General features: G+C 40.6%; 1 protein-coding gene across 1 annotated transcript in view; it reads left to right on the plus strand.

Moving 5' to 3' along the window:
* LAMA2 (laminin subunit alpha 2) overlaps positions 1–24,972 on the plus strand; it is a 304,356-nt gene that overhangs the window by 184,425 nt on the left and 94,959 nt on the right. The window contains exons 25-33 of the mRNA XM_074144590.1: positions 3,288–3,431; positions 5,813–5,992; positions 6,759–6,947; positions 7,040–7,278; positions 11,774–11,891; positions 16,079–16,213; positions 17,302–17,426; positions 20,828–20,914; positions 21,845–22,038. Of these exons, the coding sequence (XP_074000691.1) occupies positions 3,288–3,431; positions 5,813–5,992; positions 6,759–6,947; positions 7,040–7,278; positions 11,774–11,891; positions 16,079–16,213; positions 17,302–17,426; positions 20,828–20,914; positions 21,845–22,038 (1,411 nt within the window). The remainder of the gene's footprint in view (positions 1–3,287; positions 3,432–5,812; positions 5,993–6,758; positions 6,948–7,039; positions 7,279–11,773; positions 11,892–16,078; positions 16,214–17,301; positions 17,427–20,827; positions 20,915–21,844; positions 22,039–24,972) is intronic.

Here is a 24,972-nt window from a genome sequence, read left to right on the forward strand (position 1 = left end):
TCATAGCATATTTGCCAACTGCTGTGGGAGGAGTCCGACATAAAGAAAGGCTTAAGTGCTTATTAGTTGCTTTTTCACACACACTGCCACGTGCCAGGAGAGCAAGTTCTTACAGAACTGTTGCCAATTTAATCCCATTCAATACAATTCTTGTTCAGATATTTGGGAAATTAAAAGCAAACACATCAGCAATGATAGTATGGCACAGTGCTAGTTCTTTATAGTACAGTGACTTAGAGCGAGTAAATACTGATCATTTTCTAGGTAGAATTCACTGCCGTAGCATCCGTGCTTCTGAGCAGACTGCATCCAGTTCAGGATCACTAAAGCAAAGACTTTTGGCATCATCACCCACAGCGTTCTTATTTGGAACTGGAAGAACAGCATACTTCAGTGGTTTGAAAATTGGCTGGATTGCTGGGCTTGAAGGGCAGTAATCGGTGGTTTGACACAGAGTTGGTAGCCAGCAGAATAGCCCAGAGCCAATACCTTCATCAGTGACACAGGTGACAGAACCCACCATTAGCAGATTTGAGAACATTGCTGATCTGGAGGAGGTAGAGCAAGTCAACATGCTGAACAGTAGAACTACAATCTAGAGGGTCCTTGAAAAGCCTGATGATTGGGAAAATAGGCCATGAATTGGAGTGGAATAACCTCAAGAATCAGTACAGTCTGGGAGGAAAAAGGCTGAGGATAATCCTGCTGAAAAGCACACACTTTGGGGAACAGCAAACTGAATATAAGCCATTGTAATATTGTAAATAAGGCAAAGTGCCTCCTGAGCTGGATGCATTGATCACCCTGGCCCATGCAGCTGTGAGGTAGGACATCATGAAGAACGTGACCAGCAGAGGAAAGTCTTTATCCCCCTCAGTGCTGGTAAGATTGCGCTTGGAAATGGTGTCCAGCTTTAGGACCTGATTGAAGAGCACGGTTGAGAATCTGGAGAGGATCCAGAGAAGGGCTACAAAGAGCCATAGAGCAGATGATCTGTAAAGATGTACTGAGGGAGTTGGGCTCTTTTAGTCTGCAAAAAATAGAGGCTGAGAGAAAATGCAGCCTCCAGCTGCTTCAAAGAGTAGTTGATGAGGTCAAGTCCTTTCTGGTAGTAGCAAAAGATGTGACAAGGGACAGGAGCTGAAAATGGCAGCTTAGGAATTTTGGGTTGGACATTATGAAAAAACAAATCACTAGGAGGACTGTACAGCACTTGAACAGATTATCCAGAAAGATTGTGAAATCGCCATCCTTGGAGGTTTTCCAGAACTGGCTAGAAAGAGGCCTGGGTAACCTGTCGTAGTCATTGGTGATAGTCCCACCTCAAGGAGGAGGTTTTTAAAAGTGACCTCTAGAGATTAGATTCCTTCTGTGATTTTGATTCATTCTTTTTCAGGGACTGTATTGACACAAAGAGCTAGTAAAATGGAAGGATGAATTTAAATGATTTGTCAGGTAATTATTTTGTTAAATGGGCACCGGTCACTTCATTCTGAGTTTAAAGGATAGACTCAGTGGAGGGAGTGAGGAACAAATTAGATTAGAAGGGACCTATTGAGGTCATGAAGTCCAGCCCCTTGTTTCAAAGACATTGCTGAGACAGCGCTTCCAAGGATGAGGATTTCACAACTTCTTTGTGCAAACTCCTTGACCGCTTTCCCATTTTTCTGGTGTATTTGAACAGAAAACATCATGTTCTATTTCACAAATACCAATGCATTTGATGGTGAGACCATAAAAAAGCTGGAGTGAGTTGATCACGTGGACCAGCTGAGTAAAGTTCAGCCTAATGATCGCTGTTATTTGCCCTATGTCATTCTCTGAAATGGAAAAATAGAAGTGTCTCAGTTCTTTCAGCCTCTCCTGATACGTGATGGGCTCCAACCCCTCTAACCATCTTGGTGCCGCTTTTCTTGATAAGTTCCAGCATGTCAATGTCTTCCTTGGAGCTCTTGTAAGCACTAAGTAGAAAGAAGGGGGGGTTCTGGCATTTTGAAATAGAAATGTTTCTTTGTTGATTCTTTTAAGGCTAATATAGTTACTTCTGTGCTTCTGTGAGGGCAAATTAACAGTATATATTTAGCTGATGATTAGTGATAAGAAACTGCAATTGACAGGAAACAAAATGCAAAGCAAGTAAAATTCACAATTTATGGCGGAAAATGGACAAATAATACTGAATTAAGTCAGCAGATTTTCCCCTCCCTCCCCTCCTCTCCCCCGAATTGCAATCTAAGGTTAAATTTAAATCTAGGGTTGGTTAAACTTTTTTGAAAGAGTTATATATTGAAGAAGCTAGATTTTTATGAGATGGTAATCATTGCCATTTAAACCTGCTGTTAGAGCTGCAGAAATGAGCTTTCAAAGGCTCGGGAGCCCCTTTGTCAGCCCTGACAAAAAGCAGCAAAATATAAGCTAAATACAGGATAGGCACATTTGCTGACAGGGTTACGTGTGGAAATGAGGGTTAAAAAATCCTTGGGGATAATGCTGGTCTCCTGTATAAGCTTTGGAAAGTTGAATTTGTTTTTTAGATTGGCTTCTTCACATTACTCTCAAGAGAAAGAAAGGCTGGGGGAGGAAAAGGCAACCAGTGCTTTCATGTTGATGAATTTTTTTAAATACCTTGGTCACAGTGTGAAAATGGTTTTAAAAGGCTATGCATAAATCATTGTGTATCTGGCCTTATCTGGTATAGCTTTTTATTTGGACTAATTGAAAAATGAAAATAAAAGCATTGACATTACAACAGTGAAACATTTCAGCCTTGTTAGTACTGTTCAATGATGTGGAAAACAATCACGAAGAGGGGAAAGCTTTTCTCTGCGATATTTCCATTAAAATATGTCAAGAAGAACATTTAGTACTGTACCTTAAACATTCTAACTTGTCAAAACTAATTCCTATTAAACAAAAGACTTGATTAGCCCTGGCAATTTCAGGAGGACACATTTTTTCTTGTCTTATCAATCAGTTATTGAGCATGTCATGCCCAAAGCACCGTTTGATTTTTCTGTGCGTACAAGTGTCAGTAGGAAGCCAGCATCCATTGCTGAGAGCTACTCAGTGGATACAAATGCAAATGCCTCAATTACATTAATTGTGTATGTTTGCATACACACGTGATAAGAAGCTGGAAAGTTCCTTGAATATTTCTGTACGCTTATTATTATTTCTTTCTGCAACTTGACGTTATCATTACTGCATGATTTTCAGGTTTTTTATGACCGCCTCAAAATAAAGCTTGCTTTTTTTTGTAAAAAAAAAAAATCTTCTCTCTCTTCCAGGCTAACGTGGAAGGTGTCCACTGTGAGGGGTGCAAGGCTGGTACCTTCGGTCTCTCTGCCAGAAACCCACTTGGCTGCAGCAGCTGCTATTGCTTTGGCCGGAGCTCCCAGTGCAGCGAGGCCCAGGGGCTGGTCCGCCTGTGGGTGAGTGGGAACTGCTGAGCCGTGAAACCCCATAATGCTGTTTCCTGCTGGCGCCTTTTAGCCAGGCACCGAGAGGTAGCTCAGAAGTGGCCAAACGTTCTAAGCAATCATTTTCCTCTTTATACTTTAAAAAGTGGAGAGCGCGGTATGTCCCGTTAGACACTCAGGGTCAAGGCTTTAAAAGTAAGTAAGTAGATTAGAACGCCAGTGGTGGAATAGCTGATGTCAAGCCGAAGCAAAGTTATTAAAGCTCAGAGAAGGGGAAGTTCATCGTGTGGGGAAATTATGCAGTTCAGTGCATTGTAACATAATCTCTGGTACGTGATACACAGTGTACCCAGGTGTATTCAAGGGTCACAGGTGCTCGTTGTCCAGCATAGATTCCCCATGGTTCAATTAATCTGTGTATTTTCATTCTTTTGCTTTGGTTTTGGCATATTTTTTTTTTCTCATTTTTAAATAAGAGCTTATTAAAGCTCTATTTAAATCCAAGAATGGTAAGGTATTATCCATCAGAGCAAACAAAGAGCTCTCCACCTCTTCGTGGAGGAGGGCCTTGAGACCTTTGCTGGGCTGACAGATGAGGCAGCCTGGGTGTCTCCATTTACCTGTACAACGAGCTCAAAACACACACTGAGACCTCTACAGTCTGTGGCTACTGGGCCAGCTTCTCAGTCACGTTCTGGAGGGGCTATATCTGATGGAAAACGACCGGTTCAGTCCCCACGTACGGTCGGTCACATCTGTGCTAGAAAGCATGTCAACCATAGAGGGAACGTCTGCCTAATGCAAATCAAGCCCCTGGCTCGTTGTGCACAAGCATGAATTGGATAAGGATACTTCGGGCTGAAATCAAGGTGTGGTCTCTTACTAAAGAGTTCATATCCCTTGGTTAAAGGAATATTGAATAGCACCCGTTCTCCCCTTCATTGTTCAATCCAATAGCACCCCTTCCCCTTCCCAGTGGATGAAGTGATTTATCATGATCTGACCCAGTTTTTCTCATTATTTCAGTGTTGCCCATCATATGCCTGTAGGCTGGAGATGAAAGACTGTAAAAGGCTGACAAGTTATAAAATTGTAATCAAGTTCCATGACAGCAACAGTTCTGGAAAATGGTGCTTTGACCCTTGTGGCAGCACAAAGCAGAAACCTCCTGAATATTTTGTGTCTCCTATTAATTTCCTTTCCTATTTATGGTCATATCTAAACAAGTGTATGCCCATGTCTCATCTAGTTTTTGGTACTCTGATCTCTTTCAGAATTGATTCAGAGTTGTAAACTGAGCGAGACTGGCTTCTATCAGCTGCTAGGGACTATTTCAGATACTCTCAGGTGCTTCAAATGGCATGGACATGTTTAAAGAAGCAAAACCTGTCTTATATAGCAGTAAAGCAAGGCTGATCTGAAATTCAAATATGTTGACCACTTTCTTGATGTCTAAGGTAGTAAACAGTAAAATATGGTTGTGATAGGAACTTGGGAAATCTGACTCAGGGCTGGGAATGTTAGCAGGGCTTCCATGTCTGGTCAGTCCATAGGTGCTGCTGTAGATGGCAACACCAAGAGGTTTAAAGTACAGTACAGGGCTTGGCTGGTTCCTCGGTGCCTGATCCCTGAGCAGTGTATTGATGGCATCACTGGTGGAGATAGAACTCTGCTTTTATTTTCTTTGTTTTCCTCACTCTCTGGAAGAAAGCGATTTTGATACCAGCCCTCCGCGTTTGTTCCCACGCTTCCTGTGATACTTTCATCTGCATGGAATTGCTAACTCTTATGATCAAAATAATTATTTCTGTATAATGCTGTTGAGAATCTTTCAACAAGTCTAAGAAAATTACAAGTATCTAAGTGGCATCCTTATATTTATCACTAAATCTGAATTTAGAGTTACAGAAACCCTGAGCCCTCGCTCTCTGCATATTGCCCAGAGAACTCTTAGCTTGGCTGTTGTGTAAAAGTACCACGGGATCGGGCGCCGTGTCCCACAGCCCCAGGGATGTACAACAAGTGTTGGTGAGAAATACGCTGCTTCGTAAGGTCCATTTCTCACAATACGAACAGAACAGGCTTCAGACTGAAATAGCACAATGAAAATCGCATGAATAAAATTCTTGGGCTCATTTGCTGATGAAACTGTTTTAACCAGTGCTGGTATGTTCTTCGTTAACACGAGGACAAGGTGCAAAAAGCTTGAGGGGGAAGTAATTATTATCACTGTTTATACCTGAAGGAGGAGTAAGACTATTTTGTGACAAATTACTCAAGACGTGAAATGAAATTACCTAGAAATAATTTTTTAAAGAGTTAGAATTGAAAGACTAACATTTCATGGGGAAAGTAGACTTGATATTCTTCTTGATATTTTAAAATATGTGTAGGTGACCTTGAAGCCAGAGCAAATGGTTCTGCCACTGGTGGATGAACAGCTCCAGCGCAGCACCCTCTCAGGGATTGCGTTCCAGCCTCCCGAAATAGTAGCCAATATAGAACAGGTGATGCAGGATCTTCGCTCAGAACCCGTTTACTGGAGGCTTCCAGAGCAGTTTGAGGGACAAAAGGTAAACATAAAATTCCACTGAATACTGGCATGGCTTTATATTTTTTTTATCTTATATTTGTATTTTGCAGTGCCTTTTGTTCCCCTTCCAGTAAGTATGTTGTCACACAGTGGAAGGTACTTCAAAAGAAAATAAATGCGATTCCAGTATTAAAAATTATTTGCTCCGCTATCATGGAAGTTCATGTCTGTAACATAAACACTATTTAAAAATATGTATTTATAGTCAGTACATGTAGTATTCTCCCACAAGATAGATTCTCTCACAAAAATGTTATTTGAGAAATTCAGCTGTGTTCACTTACTATAACTCTCTTGTAAATTTTTTTTCTCCCCATTTAAAAACAAACAACAAAAAAAGCCTGATCTTTCTAAGTTACACTGGAGAAAATGGTTGAAAGAACCCCCCGTTTGGATGTCGTTATGTGCTGCTGATTTTGCGCTTTTGATATTTCTTGGTTTGACGTGGGAAAGTTTAGATGTTTCTTTCTCTAAGCACAAACTTTGGGGAGCACCAAGGCACATAGAAAGAAATAGATAACATTTTGGTTCTGGCGCAGTACAATAACGAATTGCTGATGGGTGTTTTTGAACACAGCCCTTGTCCCCAGATAGTTCTTGGAGCGTGTATTGCTATTTTCTACCGCACACACACTCATCAGACGGCACACAGCAGAGTGTATCTCGCTCCTACGTATGCCCAGGGATCTATTTTTAACTACCTGAGGATGAGATTTCTTTTTGTACTTTGTGTTTTGCTTTGTTAGTTGACCGCTTATGGAGGGAAACTGAAGTACGCGATCTACTTCGAAGCTCGAGAAGAGACGGGTTTTACTACTTACTACCCACAAGTCATCGTGAGAGGTGGGCCCCCCACCCACACCAGAATTATCGTCCGGCACATGGCTGCCCCGTTGATCGGGCAGCTGACGAGGCATGAGATAGAGATGACAGAGGTAACGTTTCCCTCTGCTTTTTTCCCCAAAACTTAAGCACCAAGTCCTTTTAAATACTGTTAATAATCTGGTTTTGCATTACTGTCTTTTAGCACGAATGGCAGTATTATGGTGATGACCAAAGACTCAGAAACACTCTGCCCTGGGAATATTATCGTGATGACCCAGGCGTCAACAGGACGGTGTCCCAGGCAGATTTCACATGGAAGCCTTATGGAGATGACCCAAGACCAAGCAGAGCTGTAACCCGGGAAGACTTCCTGAATGTCCTGTATGATGTTCATTACATTCTAATTAAGGCTACTCATGGAAATATCATGAGGCAGAGCAGGTAACTATTACATGTGGTGGTCTGCAATTGTGCAGGAGTCACAGGTAACCCGATAGAGCTCCCCAGCAAAATTTTTATTCCTAACATAAGCCATAAGCAGCTGCTGAGAAGAACAGGAGTTAGCGTTCAGCATAGCAGGAGATGCAGGAGAGGGAAACTTTATTCAATAGAAAATGTAAGTAAGTCAGCCAACGCAAACAAAATCCTTATTTTCAGGATCCTAGAACAGAGAACACATCTAAGCACGTGCATCCTGAAACAAATCCAAAGCACTTCTTGAATGAATGCCTGCTGTATCAAAACACGATGCTGTAGTTAATTCTAAATGTTAGCATATCAGGGAGTTTTCTCTTGCAAGTGGGAAACGCAGTAAAAAGTCAGAGTACTCTTTTAAAGAAATGCTACTTAATCCAATATATTAGGGGCAGATATAGTCAACATTTTCTATTTGGTTTATTCATTTATAAGTTAGATGGTGAAATAAAGATAACGCTTACTAAATTTGAAGCGGAGATCAGACAGCAAGATGAGAGGAATCATACAAAAATCTGCTGCAATCTAAAGGTCAACTCTAAGATTTTACACTTTGAAAGGAGTAGTCAATTGAACAAACAAGGAACAGCTGCTTAGTTACCGGTTCTTCAGAGAGGGGTCTGTTGTTTACAACGTATCACCAGGTGGACGTGATTCAGTAATGACTTAGAAAGTACAAATTGCCTTAAGATCCATGAAGTGTTGTCACAAAGAGAAAGAAAAGAATCAGTTCTCTGTTGCTGTGGTGGGTAAGTCAAAAAAGAAATGAGCTTGAGTAGAAAAGATTCATGTTAGACATGAGAGAAAAGTTCCTGGGGGTAAAGATGTTCTGGAATAGGTTACGTAAACTTTTCCTAAAAGTTTTTGATAATAAATTCGCGGTATCCTTTGCAAGCAGTCTTTATTAGCAAGGACCCAGGAGTAATTGGAGATAAACTCCAAAGGTCTCCAGAGGTCCTTTCTATGATTCTGTCACAAAGTGATAGGCTAAAATTATTTTGAGATTTCTAGGTGACAAATAGGTGTGTAAGAACCTGACCTTTGGAGTTGATGACGGTGAACGGTAGGGGAAGAGACAATGCAGTGTTGGGTGATAGAAACCATAGTCGTCGTTGCTGCTGTCCTCTCTGTTTGAAGTATATCATTTACAGAAAGTATTCATCCAACTTGTACTGGGAAATACTAGCAACAGATGCTATAGATGTTTTACATTGATTTCATTTCTTTTTGGTGTAGTCAATGTAGGATATTGTGTTACGAGCACAGGGAATTCCTGTGGAAAGAGATAGGGAGGTAACTCCAGCGTGACCTGGAAAATTTGAGCAGCGTAGCCATGTTTTGTGCCTGTTTCTGCCTTCCCTTGATGCACTACAGATCCTAGTTCAGTTGTGGAAGCAAAACCCGAATGCTATCTCGGCTCAAGCGGCATAAGTTATGAAAATGAACCTGTTTTTATGCTTTTGTTCTGAGCTGCACGTGACCATGGTGACTGAACTGCGCCTGCGCTGCCGTACAGCACCGTTTGCTCAGGGCTGCCCAGTCACGAGGCATGGAACGGAGCAGAGCAAGACTTTCCCATCTCAGGGCAGGTTTGCCAGGTGGCACTTACAAAAGCAAAATGTATTTTTACAGCATCGCATTTCAGAATATGACATTTTATATGGCAGCAGGACTTGGCAAAGAGTTCCTCTGTTCTTTCTGGTGACTCTCCATCTGAAGCCACAGCCTTCCATATCGCCGTGTTTGAGTTTGGAAGCGGTTGTGTTACGCTACGTTTTTATGATCTGTCCAGTTACATAGCTAACATCCATCACATCGCATCTGAGACTTTAAGTAGAAAATAAACAGCAGGAATACATTATTTTTTTTTTTTCAAGTTAGCACTTTGAATGATTTCAGGGAAAGTTTTGCTTAAGACCACAAAATAAATCCCCCCAAATGTTTTTAAAGGTTAGTTGAATATTAGATTGCGTAAGAGTCGAGGGCTTTTATTGAAAATAGTCTGAGACCCTCTAAAGGACAATATTTATGCTCAACTTTTTAAACATATTTTTGAATTAAGTGACTTATAATAAAGCATTTGTTTAAATAGTGTGTTGGGCTTTCTAAATAAGGGCCCTGTTTAAACTACTAAAGCTTCTCTTGCTACCTGTCTGTGCGTAGTACAAAAGTATAAAGCAAAAGAAACTGTGGATGGGGGGAGGAAAATATTATATCTGAAATCTTTTAAGGTTTTTCATAGTGCCTTAATTTCAGTTGCAGAGTTTAAAAGCTGCAGAGAAGTGACAAACTACAGGAAAAGCATTTTAAAATAAAGTCAAAGCAGCAGCAGCAGTTGGAAGCATAAAAATAGCCTGGATCTAGCATTAGCGCGGTGTTAGCTGTGTGGTTTAGCTGCGATGCTAATGGTGTTTCTGCTTCAAAGCTGCAGCGTTACTAGCGATTTAGAGATTTCTGCTCAGAATCCAAAGCCAAACATTTTTCTCCTGTATTTTTCGTTTTGTTGCCCTCATTTTCACGTTCACTGCTCTAAATTGAAACATTTCTTTTATTAGATTTTGTTTTGCTTCTCAGGCAACCGGGCTGTGCTAATAAATTAGTTTGAATTGGAAGTACGCTCTCAATTTCACTGTGAATTATTTCAATATCCCTGCCACTGATCAGGTAGTGGTTGTTGGACTGCTGCCTATTAGGCACGTTCCAAGAATCAACCAAGCCTGACCTTCCTTAAGTAACATTTTCAGACAAACAACAGGTAGCTTTGTGGTCCCAGAGTGTATTATTATGTAAATACAGCTTTCTGACAGGAAATAGGCTTTTTGGAGCACACAGACCATTGCCTCAGCCTTGAAGATGACGGGGAGGCAAATTTCATTTTGTTTTTCACTGAATGTACAGAGATTTCAGTATGAGCTTACATCGAATGTCAGATCTGAATGGGTTTGCCCTCTCCATTTTCAGGCTTCTGTTTTCATCTGGCTTTGTTTGATTGGGTTTTTTTTTTTGTTCAGTTTCCCTGCTCCACCGAACCCCTTTCTCCAGGTAGTAAGAAGGCAGTGCAGAGTTTAAGTTACTAGGTGATTTGGGGATTTTGCATCGACATCAGGTGTCAGGAGGTGTGGGTCTGGTCACCTAAGCACGATCACAAGCCTCTGATCTAGTTCAGCAGTGGGCGTTCGCTTTTCCTGCAGTCGTCCTGCCAATGTGCGGAAGCAGCGTGTCCTCTCGGTCACTCCTTAATCGAGGTTTGGGAGTAGATGAGCGGACTATGGACGTGAGGAGGAGTTGAGCAGTTCTTTGAGCTCCTCTTCATTAGCCCTTTTAGCACAGACACCTAATGAACAGGCCCTAGCAGCATTATCGACATTTATTCAGCTGGTTAGCCACACGTTCTTCAGTATTTTCTTTTAGTTTGCCAATATATCTGAAGCTTTAAAATTTACGCTATTCTTCCCTTTTTGTTTCTCAGAGTAAGGGGTTCCAGATCATAGCATTCATTTAAATAAAATAACACCCTGCCCCCCCAAATAAAGAAGTAAGCTAAAAGAACAGCATTGGGGTACATTAGGATTAAGTGTATTTCATTAGATATTATGTTTGTTATCTTTGTTCATGGTGTACTCAATATTTGAGTACAATACTCAGTATTTGAGTACTTTTTTCCATGATGTACTCAATATTTGACGTATTTGGCAGGTCAGCACGCGTGCGGGAAAGACAGGGAGTGGTTGAGAGTCAAGGATATGATTATTTTTAATACAATGAAACAGATGTTTGAAAGTGAAAATGTCAGAAGCTTTACCGTGAAACATATCCCCTTCTGATACTAACAGATGCTTCTGTAGTAGGATTTCTTGTTTGCTTTAAATTATTTGTATACGTGTTTAAATGATATTAAGGGGGAAAAAAAAAGGATATCTGGCTAGAGATCTGAAAATTCCTGCTAAAAAGGCAAATGCACAATGTCTTTGAAGCCTGCTCTAGAGCTTATTAGGTTGCTTTAGTTGCTGAGGATAGATTTTATTATTTTTTTTAATAGTTGCCTCATTAAAAGCTCATTTAGTGAGCAATTTTATTGCTGTACCTATGAGAATCATGAATTGGAACTGCATTTAGTATCTGACTTCAATTTCTTAATGAGTCCCTCCAAATGAAGAATCAGATATGAGCTTTTGTTAATAGTTTGGCTGAAAAGAGATTAAAAAAAGAGATAGAATCAAGCAGGAGAGACAAGTCAGTTATACTGTTGCCTGGAAATAGAAAATGAGACTGGGGGTGATGGTGGTGGCTTTGGTGTTTGGTGGAGAGGCAAAAATCGTGCTCTTGGTCTGCTGTAGATCAGGAAGCCCACAAACAGCCAACGAAGACCATTTTCTCCCATGCCAGCTGCCTGTGAACTAACTGGGTTTGAGTTAGTGCTTGACTAATCTCATTAGAGATGTTTGCTCCTTTTTTTTTTCAGGATTTCTGAGATCTCGCTGGAGGTTGCTGAGGGCGGCACCGTGTCTGGGATGACTCCTCAGGCTTTCTTGATCGAGAAATGCGACTGCCCATTGGGTTATTCTGGTTTGTCTTGTGAGGTACGGTGCTAACCTGTGATAAGTAATTAGAGTGTGAATTCAATTAACTGGCAGCAACTCTCCCTTAATTTAGTTAATTACATTCTTTCTCTCTCAGATATCTCACAAGAAATTTAAGCACTTCATTTTGCTTTAAGCAAATGTGCTGCTGAAGCTGCGGGGTAACTCAAATACTTAGAATGCGGGAGAGGGAGCTTTACTGGGTCAGTGTCTCCGAGGCTAAATTGTGCGACTGGTGCTGACTGATCAAGCCTTTTTGGCCAGATAAGGGTATAATTCTATTGTAATGTGCCGTGTACAACAGATTGTACTGAGTTGTTGTGTTATGGTAAGGCCATGATACACGGAACAGTCACGATATCAGTCTTCCAAAAGGCTGATCTTTATGCATCGCTTTATCATGACCACGATTCAAAGAGTCTGGAGAAAAACACAGGAAGCCCGTATGACAAATTAAAAAAAAAAAAAAGAAAACCAATTGATTCTATAAATTATTGTTAGTTGTAAGTAAACTACAAGTTAACATTTGTAATAGTGAACAATTAAAGGTTACATACTACCTAGTCCTGTAAAGTTAAAGATGTGTCAGCTGAATGAAATTCACCAAATAAAGTACAAAACAAATTTGAAAAAAATTAAGTTAAATATTATTAAAACTGTAGCACCAAGCATTCTAAACAGAGCCATGCAGAATTCTAAAATTCCATTTTGCAAAGGCTTTTAAGTTTTCCTTGTTTGACATTTAAATTCCCATATAAACTCTTAATAGCTGTATGATTGATTGAAATACTTTGTTTTGTAAAAAAGCTAAGTAGCATTTCAATTTTGATTTCTCAAATGTTTGTATTATAATGAATAGCTCAACAACAAAATTTAAAAGTCATTTCAAAAGCAAAACTTGAAATAGTGCATTCGGAACAGTTGGTCACAAAGGCAGCTCGTGGCTGAGAGCCTGTAGATTCCTCACGTTGATCTTTCCTCTTGAAGCTGTTCCGATCGTGTGGCTTCGCAGACCAACACTAACAGGATGAAGGTTGTCTGTTTTTTTTTCATTTTCCATGCTTGACCGCTCAAAATAGCGCTGCAAATGAATTAAAAAGGTAGCTGAGAACGTTCTGCAGCATGAATGTGCTTCCTGAAAGAAGCTTCAGGGAAGATGTTTTCAAAGCTTTAGGAAATGTCACGCTGCACATGTTTAAACTGTTGGTTTTCTGAATCCTTATAATTTATCCAAGTAGATCTATGAAAATACATTGAAAAGGGCCACCAAGTTCTGGCAAATATCTTTCTATTTTACTCCTCTACAATTATTCTTCTTCCAGTGCTGGTATAGGGCTCCCAGATCATCTTGCTCAGTCCATACACAAAAACCTGCCTCCTGTCAAATTTCAGTTCTCCTTATGTAAGCGAGGGAGCTGCTTGTAAAGAGGAGCAGAAATTCTGAAACATGGTCCAAATAGTGTATTTTGCTTCATTCTTCGAAGCAGTCGAATCAGTGTGTCTTGAAATAAAATCAAATAGATGTGATACTAATGGAAACTTTTGTCCTGAACCATTGAAGTTTGGTAAATTTTCAAGTCATTGAACCCTGGAGGAAAAGTGTTGGTCAGCTAAGCCGGCTTGGTGCTCCTTATACGTGTACAATATGTATTTTTCTGCTTGGCTAAATACTGTGATGCTGAAGATTGCGTGTTTCAAAAGTGCCCAAGTTTTATAGAAAATCAGCTGACTTGGGTGCATTTATATATTAAGAGGAGCACCGGAGGAAGGGTTTAAGATGTCGTACTTTGACTGGGGAATAGAAGTTAATATTTTTGACTGTATGTGCTCTCGATGGTGGGAATGGCTGTGTCTTCCTGCGTGTGAACCAGCAGGTTTGTATTATCAAGCAATTCCAAATGCCTTCTTTGTTTTCTGCGGGAGCTCTGCTCCCTTCAGATGTTATGCAGGATTATGTTACGCAGCAAATGAGGCAACAGGAACAGGGAATTCATAGGAAATCTGTGCAAAGAAGTAAATGAGGTAATTTTCTTTGAGCACTGCTTCGGTAACAGCGTACACCTGAATGCATGTAAATACACGTATTAGAAATTAATGAGCTCCAGCATTTGCTCAGAAGTACAGATTTTTTAAAAGTTACTGTAAAAAATCGAATTTTTGAAAGGAAAAAATACGATAATGTAATTAGAACTTTATTTTAGTTTGCACCCACCAGGGGCTGGAATAAATGTCTCAGTTGCAACCTTCATACTTTGTGCTTAATTGTGCAATTTTCACACGCCTATAATTTAGTTTATTTTTAGTGTGCTCAGTGAAGGTTATAGTGTGTTCTGTGAAGGTTTATCTAATTTCAGCAGGAGAAAAAAGCATCTGATATTTAGGCATTTTTTAAGCAAATGCTAACAGGGTATATGTACCTGTTATGATTTATTCTGTAATTGCATTGTGAGGACTGTGTGCACAGCAGTTTTTACTAGAAGTGATTAAAGTAACATTTGTATATTTTTTTTATTATTATTTATTTTTAATCCAGTAGCAGGCTGAAAAAGCAGTGGTAAGAGTTTCCCTAATGGTTACTTGTGAAAAACTTCCGAACTAGTACTGAAAAATGTAGTCTGCTTCATCTTTTGTCTGTGTCCCCCTTCATCTCGGAAATGCTTAGATCAGACTAGATGAGAAGAGTGTCAAGAGCGTATCAGAAAAACCAGTTAGAGATCAGATTTTTTGGAGGATGTACCATGTATTTATACCCCGATCCTAAAGTTACTCAGAACTTGTAAAGCTGTGCTTCGTACCGTTTTATGCCTGGACAAGGAGTCTTCTGGGGATGGAGAGGGAGGAAAAAATTGGGAAATTGTAGTAAGGAAAGAAGTGACTTTCATTTGAGATTATTTATCTAAATTGGAATTCTTCACAAACCATGAAAAAGGAGATAGACTACGTTCAGATCCCTGAAGCACAGAAACAGCCTAAGTCAAAATAAAAGGGGAGAGGCAGAAATGAGTTAGATTACTTTCTTTGTGATTCTGAAGAAAATAATTGTGTTTATGCTTTTTCCATAACTTAGACTCCTGGAGGTTTTGGCAATGATTATAAACCTCTGAGTGGTGTGGTATGAATAGCATCCAGCCCGGCAGCTAGTGCTTGACTGAAGAACCCTGATTTTCATCGTGAAAAGTTACTTACGCCAGATTCTCTTTTGTTTGACTTTGCATCCATTTTATTGCTGTGTGGAAATTGTGCTATTCGCATTCTTCCCAAAAAGCAGAAGTTGTGGTCAACAGCGGGAAATGACCTCATCAGCTGACCTTCATGGGCTCTGGCACCACCGGGTAGGGGGGTTTGTACATGGGACGAGTGACTTCTCCGTGTGCACTTACCCCTAGTGGTCTGAATTACCAAAATGGCCCAGTTTGTGTGTGTATGCTGCCATGGCTGGGTGCTTTCTGGGAGCTATGTAGACACGTTCAGACATTTGCATAATAAGCCAGAAATAAAGATCAAGTGCTTGATTTTTGCGTGTGTCAGCTTTGCTGATAATTTCTGGGTTGCTCTCAGAATTTTATTGCCCAGCTGGGGCAGAGGAGACAGTGACGGATAAATTCGATTTGGGGCTAATAGTCCCAAGACATGTAAAACCTTTAATATTTTGAATTCTTTACTTTTATGGTCTTTAAATTATATAGCTATAAATAATGCAGCCATGAAGCCAGTTTTTTGATTATTATTATTGTTCGGTTTTTGCTTGTTATCCATCAGGTGGTATGTAGGCAGATATTACCTTGTCAAACCTGAACAACTCACCCAGGACGAAGGAAGCAGAATCATCACACTTGCTCTCCACAGTCCAGGCAAAAAAAAATTATTTCGAAAACAAGCCTGACTCTTAAGAAATGAAAGGAATGACACTTGATGCACAGTGAGAAGAGTGAGGGGTTCTGCATCTGAACGAAAGGGCTCCCGAGCTGTAAGCCCAGTGCTCCAGGGATTTTTCAGCAGCATTTCCAATTAGGGTTGGCTCTCGTTATCTGTAAAGCGCTGTGTATTGTTTGTAACACGGCTGGAAGCCTGGCAGGTTCTTTTCACAACTTGTAAAAACTGGTGATTGGAAAGAGGAGCTTGTGACGCTCCCCGTTCCTAGTCCGCTCTCTAATGATGTGGTTTCTTCTGCATCTTTTCCATGGCAGTCCTGCTCTCCAGGATTTTACAGGCTTCCACCAGCACCCGTGGGAAGGACACCAGCTCAGCCCTTAGGGGCCTGTGTCGTATGTCAGTGTCACGGACACAGTACTATGTGTGACCCCGAAACATCGATTTGTCAGGTGTTGTATTTCTGAACTTATGCCCTGGGTTAATCTTAATGTAAAATTCATAAGTTGTGTAACTGATCTCAAAAAAAAAAAAAAAACCCAATATTTTAGTCCAATTTTGCTTAAATAGCTTGTGTCAAATTTAAAGGGAGGGTCAAAAAAACAAACCACCTACCTTTAAAGTTTTCCATTCTGATTTTCTAGAGATCAGGTTCTGCAGTGCTTCATTGCCGCTGAATTACTATTTGTATAAAAAGAAAAACTAATTATCCTCAAACTAAAGAGACAATGTACCATGTGGGGCCACGAAGATGCTCCAAGGGCTGGAGCCCCTCTGCTGTGAGGACAGGCTGAGAGCGTTGGGGGTGTTCAGCCTGGAGAAGAGAAGGCTCCGGGGAGACCTTAGAGCCCCTTCCAGTCCCTAAAGGGGCTCCAGGAGAGATGGGGAGGGACTCTTGACCAGGGAGGGGAGCCATAGGATGAGGGCCAATGGTTTTAAACTGGAAGATGGGAGATTTAGATTAGATATTGGGAAGCAATTCTTTGCTGTGAGGGTGGTGAGACCCTGGCCCGAGTTGCCCAGAGAAGCTGTGGCTGCCCTATCCCTGGAGGGGTTCAAGGCCAGGCTGGATGGGGCTTTGAGCAACCTGGTCTGGTGGGAGGTGTCCCTGCCCAGGGCAGGGGGTTGGAACTCAATGATCTTTAAGATCCCTTCCAACCCGAACCATTCTGTGATTCTATGATTCTATATGTCGTGCAATAAACACGACATTGCTCCTATGGGTAACAATACATGTGATCTGATACAGTAAGATTGAGTTTTAATTGATCATTTCTCCTGCTTCAACAGCTGGAACAAAAGAGGGAAGGAAGGATGAATGGGATAAGTAATTCCATAGGATACATCTAGCCACCTATAGGCCTCCATTCTTGGCATTTGATCAGATGGCATTTGATCGATGCTTAAAGTGAGAGAAATTCGCAGGGAGAGAGAAATTCTGAATTGCAATAAGTTTGACTCCCCAAGGCTGGGGACAAAACGTTACCTGCTTTCTTGTAATTATCAACTACAGCTTTCATTCTGCCTCCTTCCTCCGCAGAACTGTCAGCACAACACCGCGGGTCACCACTGCGAGAGATGCGCCCTGGGGTTTTATGGTGTGGTCCACGGCTCCCCGGATGACTGTCAGCCGTGTGCTTGTCCCCTGGCTCTTCCCAGCAACAAGTGAGTAAGGAAAGTCCTGATGCAGAATTCCCTTTCCAGCGAGCACGAGCTTTGGTTTGGCCTCGCTGTGTCCTTTCTCAGATGGCTACAGCAGCACTGCATCATGTAAGCCATACTAAAAAGTTTCGTATCTACTTTTTGCTAATTGATCTTCCTTTAAAAGTCGGAAACTGCTCCCTTGCTAATTTGTGATGAATAAATTATTAAGTGCGAGAAAATGCAATACTCACCAGATAATGAATGTGTGTTATAAAGGTATTCTCACAAATGAAACTGGAGCAGAACTCAAGTACAATACAGCCACAAGGGAGCTGTAAAAAGTCTTATGCTCATATATTATGTTGGTATAAATGCGTTACAGTGCCTTTCTTGCTCCACTGTGGAATTTATTGATTCCTTATTTAATGTTACATGAGTTTTAGGCGATTTGTGATAGAATAATTTAAAAGCAATACAGTTATTGCAGCGTAAATTTTATTGGTTGCTTTATGCTAATGAGCCTTGCTACGATGTCCCTGCACGTGTTCCCAAGAGATGATACTTTAGCACTTGAGATTTGTTTGTTGTTTTGCTGAGAAACTCTTAATGATATTTGGAATCACACCATAGTGCTGCTCTGAAAGGGTTTGTGTTTCATTATCGTTCTCTTGAAAGGTTGGAAGTGTTCCTTAAAACCATTTTTCTGTGCTTTGTCTGACCTTTTGGATGTTTTAGTGAATATTTTCGCCAGTGTATCCGAGAGAGGTGTTTTTTTCTTATTATTATTTGTTCTTCATTTTAGCATTTTGGGGTGGTCTGTTTATTTTGAAGGAGGGAATCCCTTTGTCAAACAAGTAGCTAAACACATATTTTCATCCACGGTAAATGTTTTTAAGAAAACTTCCAAACCTCACAAATACCAAACTGAGAACAACCAAAACAGTTATAAAAGGGACTAAAGAAATACCTTTTATGTTAGAAAGTTATAATGTGGTCTTAACTGCAAGTTTTTCTGAGTTGGACCCTTTTTCATGGTTTTTTTTGTAACGACTTGATTATGTATTCTACCTACTGGTATCAGGAAAGGACATTCAAGTTCCAAAGAAAAAGATGAACGAAGCTTCTCAGCTTTGCACACCAGCAAAGATACTGGAAAAAACTTTTTCCATTACTAACAGGCAGTGGGAAGTGCTGAAAATATTATTTGATCCTTTTTTTTTTTTTTTTCTGGGGCTTAAGAACCCTTGGTTGCCCAGAAAATGAGCAGGTCTCTTCACCTGGGTGGTTATGGCACCCTGCTACAAGAATTCAGGCATTCTCCACGCTGTGCTCCAGAAATCATTTCAGTATCTTACCTAAAAACTAATGTAAAACACATGAAGTGGGTGTCGCTCAAGTGCTCTACAGTTGAGAAACGTGTGACTCCAGGTACTCTGTGTGTCCTGGGCGCCCACTCAAACTGTAGGGGTTGAATTGTAGATGTTGGAAGGGACCTTTGGAGATCATCTACTCCAATCCCCTGCCAGAGCAGGGTCACCCAGAGCAGGCTGGACAGGAATATCTCCAGAGAAGGAGACTTGGATCACACCTTGGATTTGTGTGTGTTGTGCAGCTCAGTGAAATCTTTTCAAGATACTATTAAGGAAAAAAATCTAACTACCTGCGGCTATTGTATGGTAGTTGAGTAATCATAATCTGCATGACATGCAGATAGCTAATGAGCTATCTCATTAGCTTATTATGTCATGACTGACATATTTGTGACATATTTGTGAATTAGTATAGTGCAATTATTTATGAAATTTTACAAAACTCCACTAAGGTTTTAAGTACTGTTGTTATACTCCTGTACAATCAGCAGTGAGCTCCAAACATCATGAGCTGGAAAAAAACCAAGATCAGAGAGAATGAGTTGTTCCTGGGGGTGTGGATCTATTTTTATAGAGTTGAAAATGTGTTGGATAATGAGTTTGTGAGTAATAGATCAATTTGTTTACTTTTTTGCAAAGGTGTTATTTTATATACTCATTCAAGCACTATTGACTTAGTGCATTATAAGCAAGTCAGAGGAGGATGCTGACTGGACTGTACTGAGAAGGAGCTCTGGGCTCACCTCTTCTTCCACAAAGACCTGAAAGAGTTTGACAGTATTGCACCATTTTATTATTTAGTTGTGATTCTTTTCCCTTAACTACCTTTTTTTTTTTTTTTTTTATTTAACTGTCTGTGGGGGCACTTAATGCACTAATATTCCAGCAACATGCTACTTCACCCAGTTCCCACTGCAATCACTAGTTATTCTTCTGTGTCACTGCTTAGTAAAAATAGTCTAGTGTCTTCCTTGACTAAAATACAACCCCTCCCTGCTCTGGTGAGACCTCACCTGGAGTACTGTGTGCAGGTCTGGAGCCCTCAATATAGAAAGGACACGGACCTGATGGAGCAGGTCCAGAGGAGGGCCACCAAAATGATCAGGGGGTTGGAGCACCTCTGCTATGAGGACAGGCTGAGGGAGCTGGGGTTGTTCAGCCTGGAGAAGAGAAGGCTCTGGGGAGACCTCATAGCGGCCTTCCAGTCCCTGAGGGGGGCCTACAGGAAGGCTGGGGAGGGTCTGTTTACAAAGGCCTGCAGTGACAGGATGAGGGGCAATGGCTTTAAGTTGGAGAAGGGGAGATTTAGATTGGATATTAGGAAAAAGTTCTTTACCGTGAGGGTGGTGGAACACTGGAACAGGTTGCCCAGGGAGGTGGTTGAGGCCCCTTCCCTTGAGATATTCAAGGTGAAGCTCGACAAGGCCCTGGGCAACCTGGTCTAGTTGGGGGTGTCCCTGCTGACTGCGGGGAGGTCGGACTAGATGACTGTTGGAGGTACCTTCTGGCCTGGACCAATCTATGAAAAAGGTCACTTTTAGGGTTTTTTTTTCTCTTCAGTATGTCCTTAAGAAGGTCATCCGGCACTGCCTTTTTGGAAGATTCCACATGGCTATGACTTTGGTTCCTTTCTCGCTTTTTGTCTTACCTTTGAGTAAACTCTTCCCAGTTTGTCTCCTTTTGTTTGAACTAAAATTAAATCAGACTGGAAAGGCTGAATGTTTGTCAGCTCAGTTTATAATCTTTTGTTTCACACCCTTCCCGTTACTTCCTTCTCTTGATATTCAGTCACACAAGCCGACAGCGTGGAGGGTGTTGACTCCATCCCCTCTGATACAACCCTCGATGCTTCTGCCCTTCCAGCATTTGTCTAAATTGTGCTGGTATCACAGCAAGGCACTCCCAAAATTCTTAATAGAAAGGAGGGATCTCTCACAGGTGTTTATAAACAGATAAGAAAAGATGGAGCTTACGGTGGACCCTTCTGCACAGCTGAGTAGAGTGACATGATGCAATAGAGTGGAAAAAGTTTTTTATTTGCTTTTCTTTTAGTTTTAGCCCTTCTTGTGTTGCGGAAGGCCCTAGTGGTTACCGGTGTACAGCGTGCCCGCCTGGATATGAAGGCCAGTACTGTGAAAGGTAGGATGAATGGAAAAAGAAGAAAGAGGGACAATGAAAGGCGAACGTGACGTGAAGGGGAGCAATGTCCTTTGATACTACAAATGTATATTTACAAACATATAAATACCTGCCTTCATATAAGTTATTTCCCCTTTATATGTTGTTAAAACTCGGCCATAACAGGCAATTTTTATGTATACCCACTGTAGATTGATAATCAGTGTTTGTATCACAGATGTTGTCCTTTCTGATTTGTGGGTGGTTTTTTCCCCTGAGCCTCGGAAGTTAAACTGAAAAATACGAAATTTATCTAAAATTAGATACCAATCTCATAGTGTGTCTTGATGTCACTCATACCCTTTGTTCAAGTGACTGTTGTGTCTTCATGGGCGCTGACTGTGAAAGACACATATAAACATATTAATGACCAACTTGCAAATTAGTAACCTCAAGAGCAGCTGTTGTCACATCTGTAGCAATGTCATGGGATTAAGATTAATCAAAATTAGCAGCTGTCTACTATGAGATTTTACTTCTAATGCAAAATTCTCAAAATTAGCAGCTGTCTACTATGAGATTTTACTTCTAATGCAAAATTCAAGTGGCTAGTGAGAAATAAAGGTCTACAGACCAAACATTTTAATGTGGAATCGTTTTTGTCAGGGTATAATAGAAGTTTAACTGAAGGGGTGTGTAATCACTTTTGCATACTCCTTTCATCCAGACACATCACATCCCGGTTAAAAGTTATTATCACTTTGTTGGACAGTTCACAATATTTCTCCCTCTACAAATGCTTACTGAGTGATAAAGAACCAAAGATTTTTTTAATGGTCCATGAAAGAATGTTCATGTACATTTTGTTTACTGTCTTACCAAGTATTCATTGTAGTCTCATGTCTATGCATCTCAGTTGGCCAAACCTGGTTTTGTATTTGCCATGTCTAGATGTTCTCCTGGCTACACGGGAAGCCCACAGATTCCAGGAGGCTCCTGCCAGGAATGTGAGTGTGATCCATACGGTTCCCTGCCTGTCCCCTGTCACCCTCTCACTGGAGAGTGCACTTGCAAGCCCGGATTCACAGGGTGGAAGTGTGCTGGCTGTGAACATCGGCATGCGCGTGATGGCATGAACTGCATTTGTACGTATACTAATGGAATTTTGGAGAATTTTTGCTTGTCTCTGTCACATTTCAGAAATTCAACCCTGTTTTGTGCATCAGTCAGTTGTGTGGGTTTCTTTGAAAATAGTTGCCAGGTTTCTTACTACTTTGACATTCTGGTCCATTTTTTTCACAAGCCCTGAGATGTTAGGAAAACTCTCAATACTTTTTAATATGCTCACTGAAAATTGACAACAAAGCTTTGAAGGGTTTCTTTTCGTGGGTGTTTGAAGTCTGTAGTTTTGCTAAAGGTTGTCACTGCTGTTGCGACAATATTTGCACTTAGTGAATTTTTTTGTGTTGTCCTGAATGTTTAACCAGCAATTGGAGTGCTCCATGCCATGAGTCACTCAGAGAGGTTTTACCAAGGTTTGCTTGGTCATGTTGCTTCAACAACTACCCTCTGGAATTTAAAAGACATAGGGAATGACAGTACAGTATATCCAAGAACAAGGAACTTCCTTTATTTAAAATAGAAAACTAATAGCCTAAACCACCAAGTTACATTTTTATAGTGCTGGTATCTTTGACCTACCTTCAGTTTTCATATATACCAAGTGTCTTGTCTTTTATTATTGTTTGGAATTTTTTTCCATTAAATCGGATTCCTGTGATATTGTATGCTTACGTCTTTCAAAAAAAAAAAAAAAATCAGGCAGCAAAACCTTTCTAGAACACTTAGTAAATCCTGGCTGAAATAAGGCATTTTCCTCTCCTCCATCTCCCCCAGCTGAGTAGGAACTTTCTTTTTTGCCTCTCAAGGCCATCATTGCTCATTTTAAAGAGTGCAGATAGGGATCCAGTAAGTCCACACTATACAATATTTCTTAATCTGTGCATCTTTGAATATATTGGCAAGGCACAATGAACTGGTTTTAATGTTTTAACTGATTTTTTTATCTGTTATAGGACTTTAATTGTAGCTTTTTAATTTATTTTCTTTCCTACATGAGGCGAGTAGATACCAAAAAAGGCTCTTCTTTTTATTTTCACAAAATGCATTAAGTCTTTACCTCAATACCCAGAGGTGTGCAGCTTTCTAATATTATAATCAGCGAGTAAAGCTCAAACAAATTGCAAACATTTTAAAAGCAAATTGGAAAAATAAGGAAACTGAAGAAGTGCTAAAAATGATTGGAGGTATCATGTCAGTTAAGAATGAAGATGTGTGGCTTCTTCAAGCGGTTAAAGAGGAAGAGAGTGGGCCTATAGGGTCAGGGACTACGCAGTGCAGAACATTGTTTCACTCAGCTTAATGGTTGTGATGGGCTGTTGGAGTGATGGGGATTGGCACAACTAGGCTTCAAAATGTGACTCTTGAGTTCAGTGCTTTTGCATTACTCCTGATTCCCAGGTACCGCTCTTCTTTGAGAAAGAATAGAGAGGTTACTGGCAATATAGACATAAATACTTCTATTTCTCTATTATTAATGATATGTCGTTGGTTCATAGAATGGTCTGGGTTGGGAGTCCGTAAGTGTTACAGCTACAAAATTTTAAAATAAGGGCTGTGTTTTCCAGAGTGGCATCTAAATGAAAATGACTTAATTTTTCAACATCCTGAAAACCTGTTGCATTATTTCCAGTACTAGCTGTTGTTTTCAGTCTCAGGCACTGCTTAGTGTGCTTTTTACTAGTCATTTGCCTTACCAAAATCCTGAGAATTCTTTTGGATATCCAGGATGGCAGGGTTTCTTTGTACAAAACAGCTTAAGTACAAGTTTTCATTTGTAATGGTTTTCCAATTTGTTAATCAGACTATTTCATTGTGTGGATAATAAGGTTAAAAATCCTCACTGTGAATGGGAAAAGCTGTGTGCAGGCAAATCAAATTTTCCACCTTTTTGCTTTGAAAGATGTGGTTGGCTATAGTCTCCGATTTAACTGCAACATATTCGTGTGCCGGTGTTGAAATGTATCTACACTACCTGTAGCAGCATTTTTACTTTAACTAGGTAATGAATTTTCAGCATAAAAACAGTCCTGTGCATGTGCATATGGACATTTCATGTCATTGCTTAAAGAGAGGAATCAAATGAAAAGATTCCTTTCCTCTAGTCATAAAAATAGGAACCACCTGTAGGAACAGGCGGGAGGTACGTTAGGTCTCCCCAGTCACAGGAACTAGTCTGTTGTTATTGACACCACATCAATAATATCCATGTCATAAATTGCAATTAAATATTTCAGTAGACACTTTATGTCTATTTGCTCTCTCACTGGACGATTTTCCCTTTGTTTAAAGGTTCCTCAACCCCTGTATTACTCCAAACCCACCTTTACTAACGCAGGACAATACCCCTGATGTTCTACCCTGATGTGGTAGAACACCAGCCTGACCAGTAAACCCTTCCCACCTGCAGCCTGTGGTGGACACAGCGGCTGTGGCAGACAAAGGGCTGTGACAAACACGGACTGGGTGGGAGCTTGCCCGTGGCTAACAGTGTGTGTCACAGGCTTCAGAGCACAACTGTTTTCTTTTGGTAGGGATTCATCGCTGCAGCCCCGAATGTGCTTTAATAGTTGTGCTGCCAAAGAACCCTTAGAAACACCTTTTGGGGAAATGCTGCAGCTTTCCTTCCTCGCTCCCAGAACATTTGTCTGAGTTGGGATTGGAGAATTTGGTGAGAATGCAGTGGAGAATTTGGTGAGAATGCAGTGGAGAATTTGGTCCCGTGTACAATATATTTTTACTCTTGTGTATCGACCGCTTCTAAAATACTCAGTAAATTCCCTTCTGACTAGCTTCAGCTGTAATGAAAATATAATATTAGTAATAATAGTGATCAAACACTTTTAATGTACAGAAAATGGATGCCATATGCAGAATCCTGTTGGCATTCAGTATTTCACATGAGCTGTATTCATGGTTTTCACCTTTTTTCACCTTTGCTCGTTTACAGAGTTCCATTT

This window comes from Numenius arquata, chromosome 2 (genome assembly GCF_964106895.1).
Source record: "Numenius arquata chromosome 2, bNumArq3.hap1.1, whole genome shotgun sequence".
NCBI classification, from domain to species: domain Eukaryota; kingdom Metazoa; phylum Chordata; class Aves; order Charadriiformes; family Scolopacidae; genus Numenius; species Numenius arquata.